This window comes from Archocentrus centrarchus, chromosome 18 (assembly GCF_007364275.1).
Source record: "Archocentrus centrarchus isolate MPI-CPG fArcCen1 chromosome 18, fArcCen1, whole genome shotgun sequence".
Classification (NCBI taxonomy): domain Eukaryota; kingdom Metazoa; phylum Chordata; class Actinopteri; order Cichliformes; family Cichlidae; genus Archocentrus; species Archocentrus centrarchus.
The window spans coordinates 10,950,392-10,975,392 of record NC_044363.1 but is presented as its reverse complement, the minus strand read 5'-3'; the positions used below and the strand labels follow the sequence as shown (position 1 = coordinate 10,975,392).

Below are 25,001 nucleotides of genomic sequence, written 5' to 3'. Positions count from 1 at the left end.
AAGGTTGATGAAAGAGGTCTGAATGAACCTGTTTAGAACCGATGCACAGGACTAGAATGAACCTGTTTAGAACCGATGCACAGGGCTAGAAGCTAAAACAGGAACTATTCTGAACAGGTTTGAGGGAATTTGTTTGGTCTCCAGGTGACGAATTAACTTTCTGTTTTCAGGACATTAAATGAAACATACTCTACATGGATCAGAGAATTTTTTTGGTTTCCAGTTGATGACATGGGATTTGTTCTAGAGCAGGCCTGAGAGAACCTGTTTGTTTTCTATTTGATAAATGGTGACATGTTTTAGGTCAGATTAGAGGGAACCCATCTAATCTTTCACAAGATGAAGGCCAGATAGACAAGAGAACATTTTGATCAAAGAAGACGAAATTGAACATACAGTGGTCCCTCGCTATATCGCGGTTCACTTATTGCGGCTTCACTGTATCGCGGATTTAAAAAAAAAAAAAAAAAAAAATTCTGTTTCGCAGAGTTTTCACTATATTTCAGGATTTTGCAGTTATATGGGTATTTCTGTTACACCCCATAACTCTGTTCATCACTCGGACGAAGGGATAAGATACGCCTACGCCTTTAACGGAAATAGAAGTTATGGATGAGGGAGAAGTTGCTGCACCACCTTCATTGCCATCAGTTCTGCACAGGTATATAATTCATCATCTTCATCATCAAGTTGTAGTAAGTGAGTGAGAAAGGTTTATGGGAGTGTGGGAAGGATTTATAAAGCCTTAAAAATATATATAAATAATAAAATAAATATATAATAAATATTACGCTGCTACTTCGTGGATTTTCACCTATCGCAGTGGTCTCTGGAACGTAACCCCTGCGATAGGTGAGGGATCACTGTATTTTAAATTAGATTTGATGGATTTTTTCAGAGAATTTGATTTTCAGATTAAAACAGGACTGGCCAGGAGACGTGCTCTAGACCAGACATAAGGAACTTGTTTGGTTTCCAGACTACTAAAAACGATGCACTTTAGATGAGTTTTAAGGGAGGTGTTATTTGAAGGGAACATATTGTAGACAGAGGTCAATGAATTATTTCATTCTCAGAAGATAATATAAATGAATGTATTCTAGATCTGATTTTAAAGACAGTTGGTCGGTTTCTAGTCAGTAAAGTTAACAGGTTCCAGAGGAAAGGATAAGGAAGCCTGTTTAGTTTTCGATCCAACAGACCAGTGGTGAGGGAACTTGTTGGCTTTGGTCAGATTTCTGGTAGAAGAAACGGTAACAGGTTCTGCACCAGAGGTATAACAACGTGTTGGATTAAAGGATATGAAAGGACTGACTTCCAAGGAGAGAAACAGGCTGGTTTTCACACCACAGGAGAGGGCACCTGTTTTACTGTATATCTCGTAGGCAAAATGGTATTATTTGTGGAATAGAACTGAAATAATTAATGAGGCATGATGGGGCTGGTTTGATGTCAAGTAGATTTAACTGGATTTATTTCAGATGAAGGAATCTCTTTTTGGTCTCTAGGAGGAACAGGTGGGTAAATTTCTTTAGCTCGATCCAGATATGTTCTGTTCTGTTACCTGAAGGTGAAATTAAATAACAAAGGGGTAGTAATTGGTTTGGTTTCAGACACGGACAAGAAAAAGTCAGAGTTCCAATCAGACTTGCTGACTTTCAGACAAAAAAACTCATTTAGGTTCCAAATTAAGGTGACAAGATGTTATATAACAGGTACTAGACCAGAGGAAATTCATCTGGTCTGGGAATTCATCAGATATCCAAACATAAAGAAAGGTTTTGGGTTTCCAGTGGACCAAACAAAGACTGTTCTGTTCTTCCGTTCAGTGAAAGGGGGATGTGTTTTAGACCAGAGGTGAAGGAACTTGCTTGGTTTCCAGTACTGGGGATTCCTGCTCTGGATCCAGTGTGTCCCCACTGCTCTGGTCTTCAGTGCTGCTCACAGTGTTGGATTCTAAGGGTGCCTCATCCTAGACAAACACATCATGATTTACTATGAAAATAAATATACGCAGTGAGTATCAATGGCCACAGAACACAAGCCTAAGTATTTTTGCAGTACTGATGTGTTTATGTGTCTGAGGGTTCTTACCGTCACCCAGGGGTGCGACAGGACCTCCTCGGCAGTGAAACGGGCATCAACATTCACCTGCAGCATCTGACTTATCAGCATCTGAGGGGCAGGTCATGCAACAGTTAAAAATCTGCAGTAAATTGAAGCAACATGCTGTTTTTTGTTTTAGTTTTCTACATAACAGAAATATATATATATATATATATATATATATATATATATATATATATATATATATATATATATATATATATATATATATATATATATATTTATATATATATATATTTATTTTTTATTTATTTTTATTTATTTTTTCTACAGGATGACCTGTTCTTATTTTACAGCTCTTTTGAGCGCTGCTTTGAAACCTTTATTTGTTTATATTTTTGGCAATTTGGCACCATAAAAAGCAGGCTGAATTTGTTATTGTTTGCAGTGTGCCCACACATGTACAGACATGAAGGAAGCTTCCAAACACAATAATTCACAGTTCAGGTTCTGTAGCACCTGTCTCCTGTGATTTTTAATTTGTGGGTTATAATATGCAATAGTCATCAGAACTAAGATCTTATGGCTAGTCATTCCCTGCTTCCTGATCCTGCCAAATATGAGATAATCCCACTGAAACTTCACAAAAACAGGCAAATAGACAAAACACAAGCAAACTACCAACATCTTTAGCAGTTTGAGAACACACACACTGTACACTGTATTTCAGAGACGTTTTATTGTACAAACATGCAGGACTTGAGTAAATGTCTGTGGGAACAGTTGTGTTTGTTTTTGGATGTTGGACACCTGACGATGGTGAGTGGTACCTTTGCGGGCAGGCTGACGGTGTCCCAGTCTGGAGACGGAAACTCCAGCTTCCCTCTGAGGATCTGATCAAACAGCTCCTCCTGGACATTATTCTCACTGAGGAAGAGAAGAATCAGGAACAGGTAATGATTAATGTGACCAAAATGATGATGAAGCTCACATAATATCAAAACAATACCAAAAAAGATGCTGCACTAATCAAACAAATGAACTGATTAACAAATACATGACTGGATGAAGAGAAACCTTGTATTAATTCACCTTCTGAAAGGAGGAAATCCACACAGCAGGATGTAGGTGATCACACCTGCTGCCCAGATGTCCACCTTCAGGCCATAACTACACACACATGAACACAACAAAGTAATAAAGGTGACTGTTAGCCATAAATAAGCTTCTATGTGCAACAAAAGACAAGAAGCAATTTCTTTACAAGCAAAAAAAAAAAAAATTTACACACTGCAAAAACACATGTGACATCTGACCTAAGTTACACTGCAGGATACATATCACTCATTCTGGAGGTCAAAGACTGTTTTAAAAACTCAATAAATTTGACATTAATTTTTATTAACTAATATATTCATTTTTAATGAAGTGAAATTGTGGTCAGTCAATTTGAATCAAAGTTTTTGGGGGTTTTTTACACTGAGGATTTTTAGTCATAATCAAAGTTTTTGAAATGTTAAAAACAGATAACAGTGTATCATCTGTAATATATACAGATTTATTAAACCACCGCCTCATGTGGTGCCAGAGCTGCCCTAAATTAATACTGGTAATTACCAAAAATATTTTTTTTTAATGTTTCTGTAGTGGTTAGGAGTATGAACAAACTCTTTAATCAAAATTATATTTTTAATGCTAAAATATATTGTTGCTATTCAGGATTTTTCAAATTTACTGTTTCACAAAACAGCTGAAAAAAAAAACAGTAAAACACATTATTAATATTATTTGATTTGATTTGATATTATTGATCTGAAGAGAAAAAATAGTTTTAGTGGTTGAATGTTGCTTAATTAATTTCTGATTTCTCAGAGAAACGTGCCGGCTCAAATTCATTTTAAAAAAGTGAATTCAATGAATTAAACAAGCTTTTGACAGATTTGTAAAACATTTGTGTTTCCTTTTGTAACAGGCAGCCTAATAAATTGTCCAGGTCACTCACAGTGACATTTTAAATCGGTTATTCATCTGTCTCTTCCCTTTCACATTTTTATTTTAATGAATGCAGAAACTAGCTTAAATACACTCTCCATGTGTAACACTCTCCGGTGTTGTTCTGTAGACTTAATCTAATATTCCTGCTTTTAGCCAGCTTGGTCGTGAAGGTCACATCAACTTTACAAAAGCAGCTTAGCATCAGTTTGGGGTTTTGGGACCTCTCATACCCGGTCTCGGCGATAATCTCTGGGGCGACGTACGTCGGTGTGCCACACACGGTGTACAGCGGTCCTTCTACGACTGTCGCCAAACCAAAATCCCCCAGCTTCAGTGACTTAGTGCCGTCTGGATACTCACACACCTGCAGGATACAAATACATGAAATCCTCCCAGAGTGCACACAAAGACAGAGGGTAAGCAGCACCACAGACTTACTGCTTTAACCTGCCAATCATGGTTTCAAATAAACTGAGCAGTCAAAGGAAGTAATAATTACTCAGCATCAATCTGTAATCGACAATAATACTCATTTTTAAAAAGAAATGAGCACTATAATAAATTTACATTCACTGAAGTACTTAGAAAGTTTGTATACATATAATTTAATCATTAATTTATACCCAAAGTATAAAAAAAATAAGTCAGTAAAGTACTGATAATTAAAATGTGTCATTTACACTGTTTTATCGGAATTTTTTTGATATTTTTTCCTCAAGAATGCAAATCCACAAAGTATGGCTGACACATGATCTGTGTTTGTGTGTTTATACCAGCAGGTTCTCTGGTTTGATGTCTCGGTGCACGATGTTCATTCGGTGCAGGTACTTTATGGCTCCGGCCAGGTTGAAAACCATGGCACTGGAGTCTCGCTCGCTGTACTTTGTGGAGGAAGTGATGGCGTCAAACAGATCACCGCCCTGAACAGACAAAGGTACAAAAAATAATAAATTCATCATAAGCTTTGAATATGTCTTCATATCATCATAAACAGAGTGAGAACACTGGACTGCCAACAGCTTATTTTTATTAAACAGTTCTTTGGTTTCAGAAGCTGGAAGCTGAGAACATTCAGAACATGGTTTTCGCTTTAATCAGCAGTTGTAATATTGCAATGTGATAAATCTTTGTGGCTCTGAAGAAAGAGGAAGAAGAGGAGGAACCTTGACGAGCTCCATGACCAGGAAGAGCTGAGTGGGCGTTTCATCCACCTCGATTAACTGGATGATGCTCGGATGTCGAACTCTCCTCAGGACCGCCACCTCGTTCTCTATGAGGTGCTCCTGTTCTCACACAAATACACACACACACGCACACACAAATACACACTCACAGATGTTGTGTCTTCATCGCTTCAGAGGACTTTACGTCAGCTCAGATTAATTTTCCCTGAGACTGTCAGGGATCAGTGAGTGTTACCTTCCCACAGCAGCGAGCTTTGTCGATGATCTTCAGAGCGTACTCCTGTCCTGTCGACCTGTCAGTCAATCAAAGATAAAACGTTACAGGAGTCATGGGAGTCATAGTCACCTAATGAATCATAATGCTGAGCTGCTGCACTCAGAGGGCCACACAGAGTCCCGGTCACACAGAAAATCTCTCTCACACAAAGTCTCTGTCCGTTTGTTTCTTTGACCACAAACTCCTCCCAGACCATCAGTTCAGCAGCCAAACTTGGCACACAGGTACATCTTAGGCCGTACCTGTATCACATCATGTTGCCTAGCATACACCTAACATGGGGCTAAAATTACCAGTGTTATTTAGCATTTATGCACATGTATCATAAAAGCATTGTATTGTTTTTATTTCACAGAAAATAACATCTAATTTATACCCACAAAAGTTGAATTATGCATGATATATTATAATGCCATCATGTTTCCTGACAACCACGTAACAAAGGCCAACATGACACATTATATAAACATCTGCCAACCCTGCTTTTTGACTCTTCTCATTGTGATTAGGCCCATCAGTGTGCCAGCAGAGCAAACAGGCCAAATGATACTATATCACAGTGATGTGCTGGTGTATGTAACTGTCATTTACCTCTCCACGCACTCCTTCACCACGGCAAAGTTTCCATCTCCAATCACCTTTCCAACTTTGTACTTCTCATTGATGGTGGAGGAAGAAACTGATCGATTGCCGTTCACTGCAAAGACAAGATGAGACATTGGCCTTTTCAGACGTCACTGACTTCCTCAAATTTGAGCGCACAACCTCTGAGTTAACTTGCAAGTTTCAGGGTTTGTCAGCGTTCTCGAAGGCATCACCTTAGAAAATCCGCTTTAAACCCACAGATTCAAAGATCTGCTGTCATCTTTACCCCCTTCTAAGCCACCGAGTCTTTTCTGCTACAGAAGTCTTCGATCTTTATTTGGTCCTTTGACTTTTAAGCACTTGTGCGACCCTCAGAGTGTAAGCCAGGGACTATGCACTGATGCCAGAGGCTCAAAGCTTTCCAGCTGCCACTGGCTGCAGGTTCTCAGCTACCCTGCGTCCTTTTATCAAGAAGCTGTTTTTCAAAAATTCACTTTGAAATTCAGCCTGAAAACTCTCAGGTCTTTCAAACAGCTGTCAAACTCACTGAACTTCAGTGTGTGTGTGTGTGTGTGTGTGTGTGTGTGTGTGTGTGTGTGCGTATGTTTATAATACCTTGTGGGGACAATTTTCCGGACATATACTACGTTGTGGGGACCAATTGCTCCTTGTGGGGACTGGAACCTTGTCCCCACAAGTGGAAACCCTGTTTTTGGGTCAGGGGTCAGAGTTAGGGCTAAGGTATGAATTGAGTTTAGGTTAGGGTTAGGTATGTGATGGTTAGGGTTAGGAAAAGGGTAAAGGTAAGGTTTAGGCTGTAGAAATGAATGGAAGTCAATGGAAATTCCCCACAAAGATAGCAAAACACACTTGTGTGTGTGTGTGTGTGTGTGTGTGTGTGTGTGTGTGTGTGTGTGTGTGTGTGTGTGTGTGTGTGTGTGTGTGTGTGTGTGTGTGTGTGTGTGTGTGTGTGTGTGTGAGTTTATTTTTTTTTTTGTTAAGTTGCTTCTGGTACCAAGAAGTTGACATTTCTTGGTCACTAACTTCAGACCAGACACACACATGCGCACACACACACGCACATACTTGATTAAAAGGTAAACACACACATAGGACACACTCACCTTCACCTTCTGCAGTGTCGTCTGGCTGCTCGGCCTCTCCGTTTACATCAGTGGAGGAAGCACGACGAGGTGACATCTGAAGACAAGAAATAATTATTAACTAGAAAAGCAAAATCCTCCTCCAGACACCAACTACAAAAAAAAAAAAAAAACAATAATCAAATCAATCAATCATCTGATCATTGTGACCTTGAGACTCCGTCGGGTCCCAGGGCTGGTGGACGGACTGGACCTGGATGACTTTCCAGAGGCCTCATTGGCTGAAAAGCAAGAAGTGATGTGATTAGTTAAAATAATTGGAGTAATCATAAGCATGTGGAGCATTGCAGAGGTCAAAATCTGATGGTACTTTTCTGTGTTTGACAAGATTCCCAACACCACCAGCTGAAATGCAGCTCCAACCATGACAGAGCCTCCACTGTGTTTTATCGATGGGTGTAGACACTCTGTCCTCATCTCTTCTGTACATGTTGACAACAATTTCAACCAAAAATGTCAGATGTGAATTCGTCACTCCATCAGACCCGTTACACTGATTTTCAGTCCAGTTCAGCCTTTTCTCCCTGTTTCCCTTCTGTAAGAAGGACTTCCTGACAGCCGCCCTCCTACTGAGACCATTTCTGAGAGGCTTCAGTGAACAGCAGGTGGATCAACTGAAGGTCCAGATGAAGGTCTCAGCTCCTGTGTCGGGTCTTTGCTGGATTTTTTTTAAGGACATGACTTTCAGATACTGTTCATCTGCTGTAGATAAATCCCACGCTCAAGTTCATGTGTGTGTGGAGGCAGAGGAGTGAATACTTTTGGCAATATGATATATACAGAAATGAAGGGTTTGCACAGTACTGTAAGTGCTTCAACCTGGAGGTGAATTTCAGCCCAATATAGCCCAAGACCACTCAAGAATAAAATATATTCACTTTTAATTCAACTCTATTTGGTGGTGAGAGAGCACGCTGTGACTAAAGGGTTACGGCTCTGATGCTCAAAGAGAAACAAGGACACCGAGCAAACGTAGTGGAGGTTTTCTTGCTGCTTCATACCTGGGCCAGGTGACTTTGTCCTGGACGGGCCTTTGGGTGGAGTCCTAGAGGAGGAGAAGCCGGAGCCGCTGGGACTCTTGGTTGTTTTCTGAGGGGCAGACGAGCGAGGCACTTTGGCCCTGCACTCTGGAAAGAGGGAGTTGTTACAGGATTAGTATAAACCCTATCCCAGTTTCAAGTAAACCTTAATAACAGAAGCTGGAGTACTTTATTACCCCGCCCCCAGAGGGGGGTGGTATTGTTTTTGGTATCTTTGTCTGTCTGTTTGTTAACAATAATACAGCAAAATTACCCATCTGATTCATACCAAATTTGCCTGAAAGATGCCTGGTGACCCTTAGATCACCTGATTACATTTTTGCCATAATTAGGTCAAGGTCAGAGATCAAGTTTTCTGAAACTCTTGTGAATGTGATAATTTGAAAATGATGTGAGGTAGGATGTTCAAAATCACACCTTAGATACATCTACTAAACATCTTGGATGAGTTTGAATCTCGATGACCTCGAGGTAAAGCACAAAGGGAATCAGGGATTCAGTGTTCAGAGAGTGACGGCAGTTAAAACGTCTGCCGGGGGCGGGGTTTGTTGTGCCCAGCACCACTTTGTTATTGTGTGTAGGTTATAGGTTTCCATTTTCTATTTCTTTCCATATTTCTAATTTGTTGTGTGCTAATAAAAAGAACAAACACTAATAATACAGAGATGGGTGTGCGTCTGTGTTACCATTAACAAAGGCCTGTGTTTTCCCGCTGTGAGTGAGCACAAAGTCGTCCTGAGCGTAGCGGAACTTCTCTGGACCGCAGGCCATAAACACGTCGTCATCCCCGAAAAAATCCTGCAAGCAGGTCAGCTGCACGCACACACAAACACACACCGAGAGCACACATTGATTTATCAAATTTTGGGAAAGCTGCAGGGGCATATGTGTGTGTCTATGTGTGTGTGCGAGAGAGACAAAACAGATGACAGATGGGAAATTTTGAATCATGTGTACAGCTGGCAATGCTTCAACGGGCTCTGTCTCTCTCTCTCTCACACACACACACACACACACACACACACACACACACAAGCATGCACACACACACAGGCACAATGTGTTGTCTGAGGAACTGTCTTGAGGATTAAACAGAAATTGCAAATCAAACTGTCCGAGATTTAGGCAAAGAGGGGAAAATAGCAGAGAGGGAGGAGCGAGCGAACAAAGAGCGGAAGAGGAAAAAGATAAAGAGAAGAAGGATGAACAAAGGTGTAAGAACGGATATAAAAGATGTGAGGTTTACAGCAAAGGCTCAGTCACGAGCTGCACAGCAAAATTCATCCATGTTTCTTCACACAAACACAGACTGCTCACAGTGCTGGTTGGAATATGAACGTGTAGATGCACAACCATCCCAACGACAGTTACAACCCGCCCAGCCGCTCAGATTGACTACAAACACATTTGATTTTAGTTAATTAGCTCTTTATCTAGTTATCCCGGTTTTTCATAAGTAACAATTAACTCCTGAACTCCTGTGAATGATTCCTCTCTGACAGGGTTTGTCCATCGAATGCAGAGCTTCCACCATTTTAGACTCGTGCCCAAAATGGCTCGCTATTGACTGCCTGCACAGCTCATTGATCTAAAGACAAAGACAAATAGACAAGTATCGAGAATAAGCTTAGGCTGTGAGTTTGTAGTGTGTGGTCATAGTTTCAAATGCTGGTGTGAAGAGGCCCCAAGAATTGAGCCAAATAAAAAATAAATCTCTCTAATCACCAGCACAGCGTCAGTGGTTCAGTATAATTAACCATTACAGACTGGTGTTAGCCAGAAGTTAGTTTTATTGGTAACTGAGGTATAAGTAGCCAGCAGTAATTTCACCACTTTTTAAAAAAATGTTTGGGGGGCTTTTTTAAAAATTAGATCAGAGTCGGGCTGCTGTGTTTAACCTTGAGACACATGGCATCCTGCTTATCCTGTGAGCTAAACCAGCGCTCTTCCCTCTTTCATTTGACCAGACCTCATGATCAATGGGACATTTTCTAAATTTTTGGAACCGGTTACTTCGTTTTCAGTACTTTCTGTTGAGGTGTTGCAGAGCACGTGATTATCTGGCAACCACTGGTCAGTGAGGGAAAAACGAGTAGTTCCCAAACAGCTGCAAGTGCAGTTTGATCGCAATCATTGGGAAAATGATTGCTAAAGTCCCGGTCACACAGTCCTAAAAAGACTGGTCACTGACCGAAGTCCTGCTACTGCTACAACCAACCGTTAGCAAGAACCTTTTTGTGGTTGCGCTGGTTATTAGCCGTGGTCGTAGTTTGAATGAAAGGGTCAGACTTCTACAATCACTGCCCTGCCACACACTGGAAATAGAGACCATTTGCCTTCATAGTAAAAGCTGAGCCCTTTTGGCTGCAGCACTTGGGCACACATTTTATATTGAAGGCAAAACTCCTACATTCCTAATTTTTTAAGTTTTACTGCTACTCGGCTAACAGTTGACGAGTATTTGCAGATAAACATTAAAAACTACACTAGGGGTTTTTTTTGGTGTAGCACCTTCTTTGCAACCGATTTCACCCAGTGAGAGCCAGAATCCTCCAGGAACCACTGCCAACCAGTCGGTTCATGTATCATGTCCAATATTAAGGGCAACTCTTGAGCAATGCACGCTTGGCCCCACATGAGATACCTCAGTATTTTATGTTACTTTCTTTTAACTTTTGCTTTATTAGTATTTATAATTATCCTTTACTTATCAGTCACCATGGTGCATTGATACGATCCACCTGATCCGGCTTAATACCAGCCTACCCAATATGCCATTCTAGCTCCTTCACTGGCTGATCCACTCAGACGCTGCACTGTTCAGCTGCTGCTCCACTGGTACCCAGGAATTTCAATGCTGTATGGTTGCCCTGGAGACCACACTCCCCCTAACGGGTCCGGAACTGCCGTGTGCGTCTGCAACGAGGAGTTGTTACTGGACGGCTGGTCGCTACGGCAACCACAGTGTCAGTGTGTGTGTGTGTGTGCGCACGTGTTTGTGTGTGTGTAAAACAGGCTTTCTGTCCCACTCTTTAAAGAAGCTGCGCAAATGGAAGGAACAGTGGGAGAACACACACACACACACACACACACACACACACACTTTGGCCTTGTTCCAGCAAGACTGAGGGAAAGTGAAGCACTCTGAGGCAGAAAGACAATAAAAGCCTTCATTACAATTCACGCCCTTCAAAATAAAACCATTCATTAAGAGAAAACTATTATTTGGATTTTTTTAACACAATTCTGAGAAGAAAATGACAGCCTGTCTGCAGCCTGTCTGCAGCCTGTCGATGTTCTCAAGTCTGCTGAATTGATATTCATATATAAAATATAGTACATACAGAAAAAAACGGCATCACTCAAGAAACGGATTAGTTAAATAAAAATCTCCAGCCCCAAACCTGAAATATAAATTCAAAACTGGACATTTCCAATGCATCACTGACTTGTTAATTTTTTCCAATTAATGAATTCATCTTTCTGACTCAAGAAAAAAAAAGCCCATTAGAACTCAAGTTGATATCTTTAAAATGATTGTATCCACTTTAATGTGATGTAACTATCATAGACAACTAATGGGGAAGTTATGGTTCAGCGTGTTGGAAGCTTCAGACTGCCCAGCTACCTGCAGGGAGCGTCTGTTGCCAGATGAGGGATACTCTTGCTTGTGGTATTGTTGGTCTGTCAGCCAGCCACGGAGGAGACTGAAGTTACAACATACAAAGCGCTGAAGTGAAACTGGGGTTGTTCACTGCAGCCACTGTGTGTAGTGTTCACGCTGTATTCTCTGATGAGATTTTGTGCTTTTTGCATTTCTCTCTGAATCCTCTCGTTTGCTGATAGGTCACCAGCTCCTTTCAGTGTTCACTGCTCACTGCATGCTATGTCATTACCAAGATGCAGAATGTTAGTTTGTGTTAGTTCTTATTAACTTTTAAAAAAGGGTCACCATTTTTATGTTAATTTTGCCAGTGGGAATCTTTTCAAAGGGAAAACAATAAGACTGAATTATGCAGGGAGATGCAATGGTTGCTTTTATTTTGAAAGCAGTGTGTGCAAAGAGTGCCTTTACTTTTCCTAAGGCCAATGGTGCTGCTGCATCTGAACAAATGGAGACAGTTTTGCCTCTTGTGTGTTTTTGTGGGTGAACTCAGTACACTGTGTGTCAGTGTGCATGCATAAAAGTGTGTGTGTACAAATCTGAGCTGCATTCACTACAAGCTTCTTTCAGTCACACTGGCGCCTCGACATGCTGTCTTTGCTTTATTTCAGCTCTCCACTGTCATCGTCACACTTTATCTGTAACTTCAAAGACAGAACATGTGCGGGCGTGTGTGTGTGTGTGTCTCTGTGTGTGTGTGTGGTTAAAAATAGCCCTGCCAGTGAATGTGTGATAAGTTTAAATCCTTAACCCAATATGAGCTCACAAAAGCATTTTAAAGAGGATCAGCTCCTATTCAGACTCTGTTCAACAAATTAACTTCAGCTGACTGCTGCAGTTCTGAGGCTTCAAACACATGTACTTAAAAAGAGCAGAGGCTGCAGATTTAAGCTTCAAGGAGACTCTGTCCGTACACTTTACACTGAAAATTGCACCTTAAACTCACTCTTTTCTACATGATGAAGACCAAAATGAAACACACTGCAGGAGTCATTTTATAATGAAGCGATGTAATTTCACTGGGCCTGTGGTGTCCGATCGTACTTCAGTTCAGGGCTGAACGAAACATCTGAATTTACTTGTTTTACTTTTCTAACTAAAAATGCTGCCAAAAAGCTGGAGATTTTGAACATGTGCTGTCTAATGCAGGTTCATGGCAGTTTCAATTGTGTGCTGGTAGACATATCTAGTTGTTTATATAGTAGGTGGTTTGCTGTATCAATAACTGGAATCATCGTGACATTTGATCAGTGCTTTGGTGGTAGGAAGCACGGATGAGCCATTGATGAATTATATGGGTTTCATCTTTTGTGGTTGTGGACCACAATAACTGGAGAGAATCCACCCAAACACACAGACTCCACACAGAAAGGCCGCAAACAGATGGAGGATTTGAACCTACGACCTTCTTGCTACGAGGCAAAAGCACTAAACACTTTATTTGGTTTCGAGTGACGATTCTATGTACACATTTTTTATGTCCCACAGACCATTTAAATTAAACGTATGACTCTCTCCCCATTTATTTAAACAGGGGCTTGGTCCAGCTGAAATAACTGAGCCTTGCTTCTACAGGGAGTTTGTTATAGGTGATACTCAGTTTGAACACAAAATAGCCTGAATCTAAAACTCCTGCAGTGACTCAATCAGACCAGCAACAAACTGTAGAAGCACTTATAATTCACAGCACAGGATGCAGGAGTGAAGTCTCACAGAGCGAGCTTTTCTGTCTACAGGCGGGTGTAAATCATGACCTCAGTTGTGCAGTTTCACTCATTAAGGATTTTCTCCTGAGCTTCCTCGAGGCTATATCAGGTAGAGTGAGACTAATAAGAAGTGAACAGGCTGTCTCCTTAGTGGATGGAGCGTAAGTGCTTTGATTCTGCAGGGCAAATACCACAACATGCTCTCCACTGAAGCTGCTTAACATACTGTAATAGCCTCCACGCTTGCCCCTTTTTAAAGATTTGCAAGATGTTAGTTACAGATGTGATGATGCTCTCATGATGTGGCTTTTTCAGTGTTTCGGCCAAAGAACAAAACAGGAAAACCCAAAGTTATCCCACCTGTTTCCCATCCAGCGTGTAGAGCCTCTTCACTGCTCCGGAGTCCAGCTTGATGGCCTCGGTGATGTCCGCCAGCACCTGTTCGAAGGAGTGCGCCGTCTTCTTGTTCAGGAGAATCCTCACCGCCTTGCGAGGCTTCACGCCGCTGCGGATCACCGTCACCAACTTGGGTTTGATGAAGTCTTTGCTCTCTCTGCCCTCTCTGCCCTCTCTGCCCTCTCGACTTTCGGGGCGATCTTTGGAGACGCTCGTCGACACTCCCGTAGATGCCGTGGAGGTTTTGCTTGAGCTTGCCGAAGCTATCCCAGTGCTGGCACCGGGCTTCCAGCTTGGGATGGAGATCTTGGTGTAGTCGACCTTCCGGTAAGGCTCATTAGAGGCACAAACGTAGCATTCACCTGAGCAGCAAGAGAGGGTGAGAGAAAGAGGAAGAAAAGTTATATTAAAAACAAATAATGTGAAAGATTTTTAGGAGAAATGCTGTACTAGAAGTAACAAAAAAAGCTGAGCACCATGTAGTGGAAAAAACAGCATTAAGAATTTTTCTCGTGGTGTGTTCGAGGACACCAAATACAGCTTCCAAATTCATTTTTTTTAACTTAATGAATGCAGTTTGGTCCACAAACAAACAGCCCATGGAAGCTTTTGGTGCAGACTTTAAATTTCTTAGTGTCTTTGAACACACCACCAAAGCTTTCTGAGCTGGTCCCACAGCACTCACCTGAGCAGAGAAGGAGCGAGGAGACGAAAAACAAGAAAAGCTTAAATATTAGTCTTAGATTATTTTGTTTATTTTCAAGGTTTTACAAAGTAATGGAAAATTTGTTTTTCAACTCTAATAACCTCTGTGTACGTCTTTGGTATGTAACTGTAATTTTCTAGTACAAAGACCAAGTGTGTGAAGTAGAAAAATTTCTTTCTAGGTTGTGTCCAAGGCCATGACACACTTACTGTATTATCAGGCTGAAGTTACATGTGGTGGGAAACTGAACTCCTCACAGCTAACAGAACAAGACTGTATCAACACAATGAGTATAAAGGAACTGCGGTTACTTTGCTCTTCGGTCAATGCCGGTGCGAAGACTGTTCGTGCTGTATTGATCCCTTTGCAAAGGTTATATTCTTACTTTCAATAAATCATCATAAAATCAGTTTGATTTCAGGGCTCAACTTATTTTTCCACAGCATACAACACCAAATGTTCAAAGACACCAAATGTATTTATTCCTGACATCATACAATAAAGAATTTAAAGCCTTAATAATTCACAAAATCAATATTATGGTTTTGGGCTTTTGTTATTTTGCTCCTTGTTTTTATTTTGTAGTTAACTTTCCTTGTATTTTATAGCATTTACCCTTTCTAGGCCGTCCACCATAGATGACTATTTATCCCAGACTAGTGACCAGCTCTCCAACAATTACTTTGTTTTAAATTCAAATAAGACTGAGGCCATGATCATAGCTCCTCTTGAGCTATATCCTAAACATCAGTCACTTCCTTCTGCTCTGCTGTTTGTAATCTTGACGTATTATTTCATTCCTCACATGTGAAATCTTTTCCACACTCCGATTGCTTTTATTTAAGGAACATTACTAAATTGTGAGCCCATGGATTAGTCTCCCACTCTGACTTTGTTTAGCTTATTCTGTGGACTCCTTTAAAAAGCAGATTCAAATATTTTTATTTAACAACACTTTTTGTTGAGATACTTACTGATAATAACGTTTTAATTATTTGTTTTTCTTTATTCTATTTTGTTTTGTATTATATTGCTATTAACTGTGTTTACATTTTCTATTATTTTTGTGATTAGTACTGTTTTTTATTATTTTGATTGTGACCTTATGCCTGTGAAAACTGGTTTATAAACAGATTTTACTTACAGTGTGCAACAGTAGGAAATGGGCTTTGAAGTACAGTAGCAGTCATGTATGTTTACCATATGAACAGTAACATGTATAAAAGGCAGCTCTCGCAATGAATCAGCTGTCATGGTTCCAACCCTTAGACAACATAACAGGATGCTGAACGCACCATATTTTTATTTATATATAGAAAAAAACCTGCTGCTGCATTTTGTTGGCCTGAATGCAGCCCTGTTCTCCATCCTTTGTCCAGCTACTGTACACTGCCAGTTCATTTCCTCGTGCCTCACAACTACTGCAGTCTTTTCCTTAGTTGGATTTTTACTGGATGTTCCAGTTTTGTGCAGTATGTTTTGTTCCCACCCTTTAGAGGAAAAAAGATCTCTTTACTTTAATATAGCATTGTTACAAAGACTCTGGCCATCAATTTAAAATCCCCTCATGACTCTAAACACACCATCAAGAAAACCTAACCAACCTGTTTCTAACCCACACTAAAGGGATAACTTTAACTCAAACACAAAGGCAAAGTAAAGTGACACTAAAGGCGACCTTGAAGACGGGAAACCGTGCTTTGTAATCTGTATCTGCTGTTATTGTCATGAATGCCGTTAAAAGGTGAAGTGAGTGAGTGATGTTCAGCAGGGCGTTCGGGGTCGCAGGTTATTTGAGACCGCGGTAATACGAGCTTTGTGTGTGACGGGATGAAGCGAAGGTGACAGCAGATGTCAGATTCACTCCTCTCACTCTGTCTGAGCTGCTGGAAAACTGAACAGCTCGTCAGAGCGTTCACAATCCATGCAGGAAATATGGAAATGGCGAGGCTGCAGTGTTTCATATCACAGTGTAGATCTGATTAGTCCTACTGCGAGGAGTATGACAAGAAAATGTAAAATCTGACTCACAATCCAGTTTTAGCCTGTTTCACGTAAAACTGTAGCAATACTAGAATTAGCTACCCTATCCTACCTTAACACTGACTGATGTACTAATAGAGCTTAATTTACATAAACTCTACCCTACAAACTAAAGATGTTAACCCAGGCTTCTCATTACTGCAATGCAACTAAAAACACAGTTTAATCTGTTTCTTACAGTTTGGTTTTGTTTGGGTGGGGCACAGAGTAGAACCACTATTCCTCCACATCACACTGAGCCTCTTGAGGTGGTGGCATCTGACTAGGATACCTCCTGGATGCTTCCTATGAGTCCTACTGGTAGGATGCTCCAGGGCAGACCCAGGACATGTCAGAGAGATTATGTCTCACATCTCAGCTCGCCTGGGAAGGCTGCGGTGTCTCCCCCAAGAAGACCCGGAGGCGCTGGTTGCTTACTCTGCTGCCCTCGCAACCTGGCCCCAGATAACCAGCAGAAAGTGGGTGAAATGGATGCATTTATGGAAAGCTAAGAAAGCCACCATCCAAACCCTTTCAATTCAAGGTTTTTTTTTTTTTTTTTACTACATGTGGAGCTCACTAAAATTTAACAGGAGAGGTTTAGAAAATCAATTTCAATTAAATTTTATTCATATAGCGACAAATCACCAATCATCTCAAGGTGCTTTATACTGTACGTTAAAGACCCTACAATAAAACAGAAAATCCCAACAATCAGATGACCCCCTATGAGCAAGCACTTGGCAAGAATGGGAAGGAAAAACTTCCTTTTAACAGGAAGAACCCTCCAGCAGAGCCAGGCTCAGGGAGGGGCAGTCATCTGCTGTGACCTGTTTGGGGTGAGGGGAGGGAGACAGGACAAAAGACATGCTGTGGGAGAGTTCTGTTCCCCCTTTATTATCATTGGTCTTCTTTTATATATTTTAATGTCTTTTACTTAGATTACCCACTAATGTGTATCTGCCCAAATGTATTTGATCTTTGAATCTGTCATCAGTTAAATCCATTATTTTAGACTGTGTAAAAATGACTGAATATGAGATAAAATTATAAACCTCACTAAGTCTCCAGCAGACTGCAGCTGATCACATGTAGCCTCCAGTCACCATCCTGTTTTACCTTATATGGTTAAAAATGGCTCACCTTGTACTGACTCTCTTTGTCTACCTTTCCAACATGCACACCTTTCACTCTCTTTTAAAATCACACGCACATGCTTGTCTGTGCCAGTAACCCTCAAAAAACACCATTTTTTTCCTCTCTTTGTTTCCTCCCCACCGCATGTTCTCACACACACACACACACCCTTTTTCTCTGCAGGTATTGTGTGTGTGACCTTGTCTCTCCACGTGCCAGCGTTCATTTTGCTATTCGAACCAGATGGACAGGATTGCTGTGGGTATTTATTCAAATACATAACACTAACTCTACACAGATACCAGCACAGTCTCAGTTCAGGTGCTGCTCAAGGTGAAGAAGTTACAGCCAGGAATCTAATCAGTTTTTTTTTTTTTTTTTTTTAATAACTTAATTTTTTCCACATCCTTAAAGAAAAAGAAACACATGAAATTATTCATCTTCAAAGGTAGATGTTAAAAAGTTCTCTTATTCATTAAGTATTAAGAATTTGTGGTTTATTTCTGGAGGTTGGGAAAATTTTTATGTGTTAGTTTAAAAACACTTTTCTAAGGCTTTTGTCTCTATTATTTTCTATTGTGAGCATTGAATTCACTCAACTGTCAAGTTTTTTTGTCTATAAAAAAATCCACCTCAAGCGCTGGTACTGGTTTGAATCAAATGCAGGACTTTCACCCAGGAGACTGAGGTTCTATTTTTAGCCTTCTCACTGCTGTTTCATTTCTTTTTAAAGAAAGTTTAAAAGTTATGGCAATTCATAGGCGAGTCCCCTGATATAAATAATGAGAAAAAAGGAAGCCAGACTTCCTCGGGTACTGAAACTGTTATGTTAGAAAAAGATTGTGTTCTGGCTTTAAAAAAAAAAAAAAAAAAAAAAAAAAAAAAAACTTTTATCAACATTAACTGCATGTTACAAATCTCCATATTTTTTCTTGGTTTCCATTTTGCTGAGACTGAGCTGCTTTTAAAGAATAATTAAGTAAATTATTGAAATTAAAAGCAATTATTACAACAGCAAACTGTAGATTTCTTTAAAAATATAAACGTATTGCTTAAAACAAGTAAATACAGATGCATCTCTACAGATAACGTCAGCTGTTACTGGTATATGAGCCAATTTTCATGGATGTTGCCAAGCCTAGAAGATCATGATATTTGAAGTCTCTGTCACAGTCCTTTTGAAATGCTAAACCAATAAACTTGACATTCAGCAGGACACACACAGATCAATCATCCCAATGTGGTACATTAGCTGTGCTGGAAAGCAGCTAATCACCGGACTGCAGGCCTCCATGTTTTCCCCTCTTTCACAGCTCAAACACTCAGTTAAGTTGTGAGCGATTACTTTTCCACTTCACACTTGCAGCTTTGAGCCTTTGTGGTCTGTGTGTCGTTTGTTAAGTGCGTCAGGGTGATGCATCTGTCTTTTAGAACATCTCCGCCCGAACAGCTTCCTGGCACTAACGCTCATCACAGGACATTAATGTAGTCACACATCAATACTGATGATAAGTGATGTTGCTCAGGCACTGGTCTGTTTCTCGCTAAATGACTTTGGGGCAAGAGGATGAGCAGCCTGAGTGGACCTCGGAGTTGCTGTTAAATTATCCAGGGATATTATTTCCATCCATCCATCCATCCATTTTCTTCCGCTTATCCGGGGCCGGGTCGCGGGGGCAGAAGCCTAAGCAGAGAAGCCCAAGCTTCCCTCTCCCCAGCCACCTCCTCCAGCTCATCCGGAGGGACCCCAAGGCGTTCCCAGGCCAGCCGAGATACATAATCTCTCCAGTGTGTCCTGGGTCTACCACGGGGCCTCTTCCCGGTGGGACATGCCCGGAACACCTCACCCAGGAGGCGGCCAGGAGGCATCCTAATCAGATGCCCGAGCCACCTCAACTGGTTCCTTTCGATGTGGAGGAGCAGCGGCTCTACTCTGAGCCCCTCCCGGATGGCCGCACTCCTTACCTTATCTCTAAGGGAGAGGCCAGCCACCCTTCGAAGGAAACTCATTTCTGCCGCTTGTATTCGCGATCTTATTCTTTCGGTCACTACCCAAAGCTCGTGACCATAGGTGAGGGTAGGAACGTAGATCGACCGGTAAATCGAGAGCCTCGCTTTTACGCTAAGCTCCCTCTTCACCACGACGGACCGGTGCAGCGTCCGCATCACTGCAGAAGCAGCCCCAATCCGCCTGTCGATCTCCCGTTCCCTTCGCCCATCACTCGTGAACAAGACCCCGAGATACTTAAACTCCTCCACTTGAGGCAAGAACTCGTTCCTGAGCCAGAGAGAGCACTCCACCCTTTTCCGGCTGAGGACCATGGCCTCAGACTTAGAGGTGCTGATTCTCATGCCAGCCGCTTCACACTCGGCTGCGAACCGTTCCACTGCGAGCTGGAGGCCCCCCCCTGATGAAGCCAACAGAACCGCATCATCTGCAAAAAGCAGAGATGAGACTCTGAGGCCACCAAGGAAGAAGCCTTCCGCCACCTGGCTACGCCTAGAAATTCTGTCCATAAAAATTATGAACAGAATCGGTGACAAAGGGCAGCCCTGACGGAGTCCAACACCCACAGGAAACAAATCCGACTTATTACCGGCTATACGGACCAAGCTCTCACTGTGGTTGTACAAGGACTGAATGGCCCGCAACAATGGGCCAGACACCCCATACTCCCGCAGAACCTCCCAAAGAACACCCCGAGGAACACGGTCGAATGCCTTCTCCAAGTCCACAAAGCACATGTAGACTGGTTGGGCAAACTCCCACGCACACTCGAATATCCTTGAGAGGATAAAGAGCTGGTCCAGCGTTCCACGACCAGGACGAAAACCGCATTGTTCCTCCTGAATCCGAGGTTCGACTAACGGACGCACCCTCCTTTCCAGCACCCTGGCATAGACCTTACCGGGGAGGCTGAGGAGTGTGATCCCCCGAAAGTTGGATCATCGAAGTTGGATCGAAATCATTAGGGGACTGAGCACTGAATATGTGAAGGCATTATTGGAATCGCTCAGGTTAGTCTTCTTGCTGTTATTATTATTATCCATTTTCTTTCACTTATCTTTTTCAAGGTCACCAAAAGTGGTAACGATTTACATATTTAAGGGGTCTTGTGGTACGTTCTTTAACCTACAAATCTAACTATCTGAAGATGCACAAAAAAGTCACCTAGAACTTTGCCCTGAACCCAATGGAAAATCCATTTTTATTGGGATTGATGCCTGATGGGATTTTAGCACAACTTTTGCCATTTCCAGGCATTATTCTTGAACAAACTCCCCCTAAAGAATTGACTGGATTAACATAATATTTGGGCAGTCCAATCTTAAGATCTTGGTGATGTTAAATGGTGAAGCTTTTGGGTTTCCCTTGAAACGTGTCAGTGACGGCATGGCAGATTTGACTGTTTCACTGTGGCACAAGCTCATTTTGGCTGCTCATTTATTCACAAAGGGACACCACAGCGTGCATGTAAAGTATCCAGTCTGCCCCAAGATCCATGTTTGGTAACAGTCACGAACTGGAGACATCTATGTGCAACTGCTGAGTCACAGTTGTTCTATATGATATACAACAATATAGACTGTAATTGTTGGAGGTTCTGTAATACCATGCTAGTCAGAAGAAGTGATATATGTTATATGTATGTGTGCAACAGCCAGTAAGTTATCCTGGACTTGGTACATCCACATGGCTGCAAGAAACAGCTCGACAAAAGCAAAGGTGTGTGATCCTGATCATCTCTGCTTGCAGCTTTAATTAATGGGATATCAATTTAGAAGTGAAAGGAGTGTGACTAGATGTTGGGCAGGGATGATTTTCATACAAGGTTTCTTAAACTTTGCTTGAACTATGTACTTGCTGGTAGGTACAGTTGATTCACATTTAGTGTATAATATAATTTGTGGTAAAGATGATGGGATATGGCCCCAACAACCTTAAAGTATTCCCACCAATAATTAAATACACAAAATCTTCAACAGGATTAACATTGCTATTTTTTTGTCAATATGTGAAACTGTAAATCTGACAACCACATGTGCATGAAAGTAATATAAGGAGGATACCATTTGTTTAGTATTCTGCACAAAAACATTGGACAAACCATGTCTGGAATTGAGTATCACTGTATTGATTATGTACTTAACAGTCTGATGTTGATGTACACAAAAATAAATAATTCAACAGTCTTTGCATAACAAAGGCCAACAGAGAGCAGAGAGGAAGAAACATGAGGATGTTTAAACAGGACAGGTCATTTGACTGATCTACAGCAAGAGTGATAAACTGAAGTCTGGGCAGTTACGACTCAATGACAAGTGTCTATTGTGTATTTATTCTAAGGAGAGGCAACATTTGCATTGATAACAAAGATCTGATAGACAGCAAGACAACTACTACTAATAAAGCACCGTATAGCAAAACTCTCACAAAGAGAACATTGTTTAGGTGGTTGCCTAGGACTGGAAATGGCTCTAGACCAATTTCAACTAAATTAATGAAGATAAACGATCCAGGAGATCAGATGTGCAACAGAGACTTCCAAAATGGATGAGTATTGGTAGAGCTACTAACAATCCAATTAAAAAATGCCAGGACTGGCCTTAAGCCCAATAACCATCTTAAAATATTCCTACTTACCATAGTAAGTGTGCACCCATAGACAATTAAAGTTGGACAGAGAGCTACTGTGATGCCACCCACTGATTAGTGAAGTCACCTTATGTAGCTTCAAGATGAGAGTTTTTTTATACACTGGCTAAAGGCTTGTGATTGACAAGTTTTGTAAAATGAAAACCTAGCTGCTAGTCTTACCTTCCACCAGCTCATCCATACTGGTGATCTTCTTGCTGCCATCTATAGTGTAGATCACCCGCACTCCTTGAGGCAGATGCAGGTTATCTGCCAATGACCGTGTGAGCTCCATTAGCAGAGCATCATACGATCGAAACCGGTCACTAGAAACAGCGTACACCAGACCCTTAAAGTACCGGTCCCCATTGCGATAAAACCGGACTTTTTTGGCCCGTTTCTCTGAGGTGAGCGCCTGCAGGGTGCGGGTCCGGTAGTAGCTACAGTTGGCGCTGTGAGCAGGACTAGGGACCAGGCTGCTGCCCCTGGAGCTCGGGCCAGACCCTCCACCACCAGCACTGCTGGTGGAGTCATCTCTCTTGGCCCGGGTGGAGCGTCCTCGGCGAACCTTGTCACGCTCGTCAAAATGCTCCAACTCGAGGGTCTTACTCAGAGACATGGTGGATAACAGTCCAAAAAATGTTTGACAGAATCCCTGCTAAACAAGATTCATCCTCTGTCAGCAGGAAAAAGTGAGTCTTATCCTATCTATGTAGTCCAGCTCCTGCTCAAGTTTAGATAATGTGCTATGTGTTCAACTTTGGAGACTTCCTTCTATCCATCAAACAAAGTAAAACCAGTTGCAGTGATCAAAAAGTAGTTAGAAAAGTAGTTAGATTGTGTAATCCCAGCTATAATCCCATTATATCAACATGAAGACCACTAAGATGATCAATGGTCCAATTGGCCTGACTGAAGAAGCAGCAGAGTGATGCGTAGACTCATCATAGCTCATTTAAATCAACCTTAGTCTTCATAATCCAGGTGCAGACCCCAGAAACCACATCAGGTCACTTTGATGTAAATCCAGCTTAAGTCAGAACTCAAAAAAATCCGTTATCCAATTGAAACATCCTTAAAAATCAGGTACTTCGTTAATGCTCTAATCCATGAGGCCCAGTGGTCAATCAGTTCAGGGTTGTAGCTGCAACATATGGAAGAATAATTTTCAAATGTATGCAACTCTTGAATGAGTGAAGTAAAAATGAAACTTTTTCTTTCACTTTAATTTAAACTAATGCGAACATTGAGGTGAGTCTGATGCATGAATCATTTTCCCAGCAAGCCTAAACCTCCACTTCTGTCTGTCTGTGTCCTCACAGTCACCTTCCTGCAGTCTCAGTAACTCCGCTGTAACCTCAGTGATCTGGCTTTAAACTCAGCACTTTGATGAGCAGACCTTAGACAACCCGTTCAATCGACTCCAGGTTTAGAATTGGGCCAATGGCTCGCAGTCCCGCTAATCCAGCTTGTTTTGGGATTTATGTCTCATTCAAAATTTATCTTCCAGTGTCCTCACCATCCCTCCATCACTGGCAAAAAAAATAAATAAATAAGAGAAGAAAAGACAATCACATGGTTTTACTGACAAGACAGATCTCTCCATCAACAGATGCTTCAAACAGGAAACATTCAGCCTTTAACTCTATACCAGTGCAGAAACAGAGCAGGAATAAATTTTTAAAAGGTACTTTTTCTATTTTAAAAAGCATTTGTTTATAAATAGTTTCAGGGTTTTTGCTGGCTCCGAATGAGATCTGGGGTTGACTAAACTTTCTTCCATCACATATCTGTGGACTTTCCTTTTTTATTTGACATTTTATGAACAAAAATGCATTTTAAACTTGATTAAAGCTTGATTCAATTAAACCACTCTGCTTGGTGACTGTTTTATGTTTTATGTGCAGGAAAAAAAATCTTCTGAAATGAATTAAAACCATCTACACCATGTGAATACACAGCTATGACTTTTCATGTCATGCACAGATGTCCAGCACATTTGTGTATTATGTTGTAGAGATATCAACTGAAATTGAGCTGGGCTGTACTCTCACACTAAAGAAACAGCATGGCACGGTGAGTCAGCCTGGCACCCTGAGCCAAACATGAAACCCACCAGCACTGTTCAAGTTAACTTTAGCTCAACATTTGTGCAGAATTCATGTCATTCCCATTTATTCGACTTATTTGAGTAGCTAGAAGAGCTGAGACTGTGCTGCTTTTTTAACACAAACATAAAAATATAAAATAGTAAGAAATTATCTTTCAAGACAGGAATATAAAATAATTTCATAGGAGAACATAACCCTGAGACTATACTCGACCCTGCTGGATCTTGTCCCTGCTTGGAGTCTGTCAAACTGCACAGAGCAGGTGAGGAGGGCAGGAAGTCATATACAGGAGAGACATCAAGAAATTTCAAA

General features: G+C 41.3%; 1 protein-coding gene across 1 annotated transcript; it reads right to left on the bottom strand.

Moving 5' to 3' along the window:
- Positions 1 to 1,357: 1,357 nt before the first annotated feature.
- On the bottom strand, positions 1,358 to 23,197 carry LOC115796880 (serine/threonine-protein kinase DCLK2-like). The gene is made up of 15 exons (XM_030753353.1): positions 22,762 to 23,197; positions 14,042 to 14,439; positions 8,998 to 9,124; positions 8,273 to 8,398; positions 7,422 to 7,492; positions 7,233 to 7,308; positions 6,115 to 6,220; positions 5,482 to 5,539; positions 5,226 to 5,345; positions 4,836 to 4,982; positions 4,293 to 4,426; positions 3,160 to 3,237; positions 2,898 to 2,994; positions 2,095 to 2,175; positions 1,358 to 1,972 (listed from the first exon to the last, which is right to left on the bottom strand). Exons 1-15 carry the CDS (start codon positions 23,195 to 23,197, stop codon positions 1,847 to 1,849), a joined length of 2,181 nt encoding a protein of 726 aa, XP_030609213.1. The 3' UTR covers positions 1,358 to 1,846.
- Between the last annotated feature and the right edge of the window lie 1,804 nt (positions 23,198 to 25,001).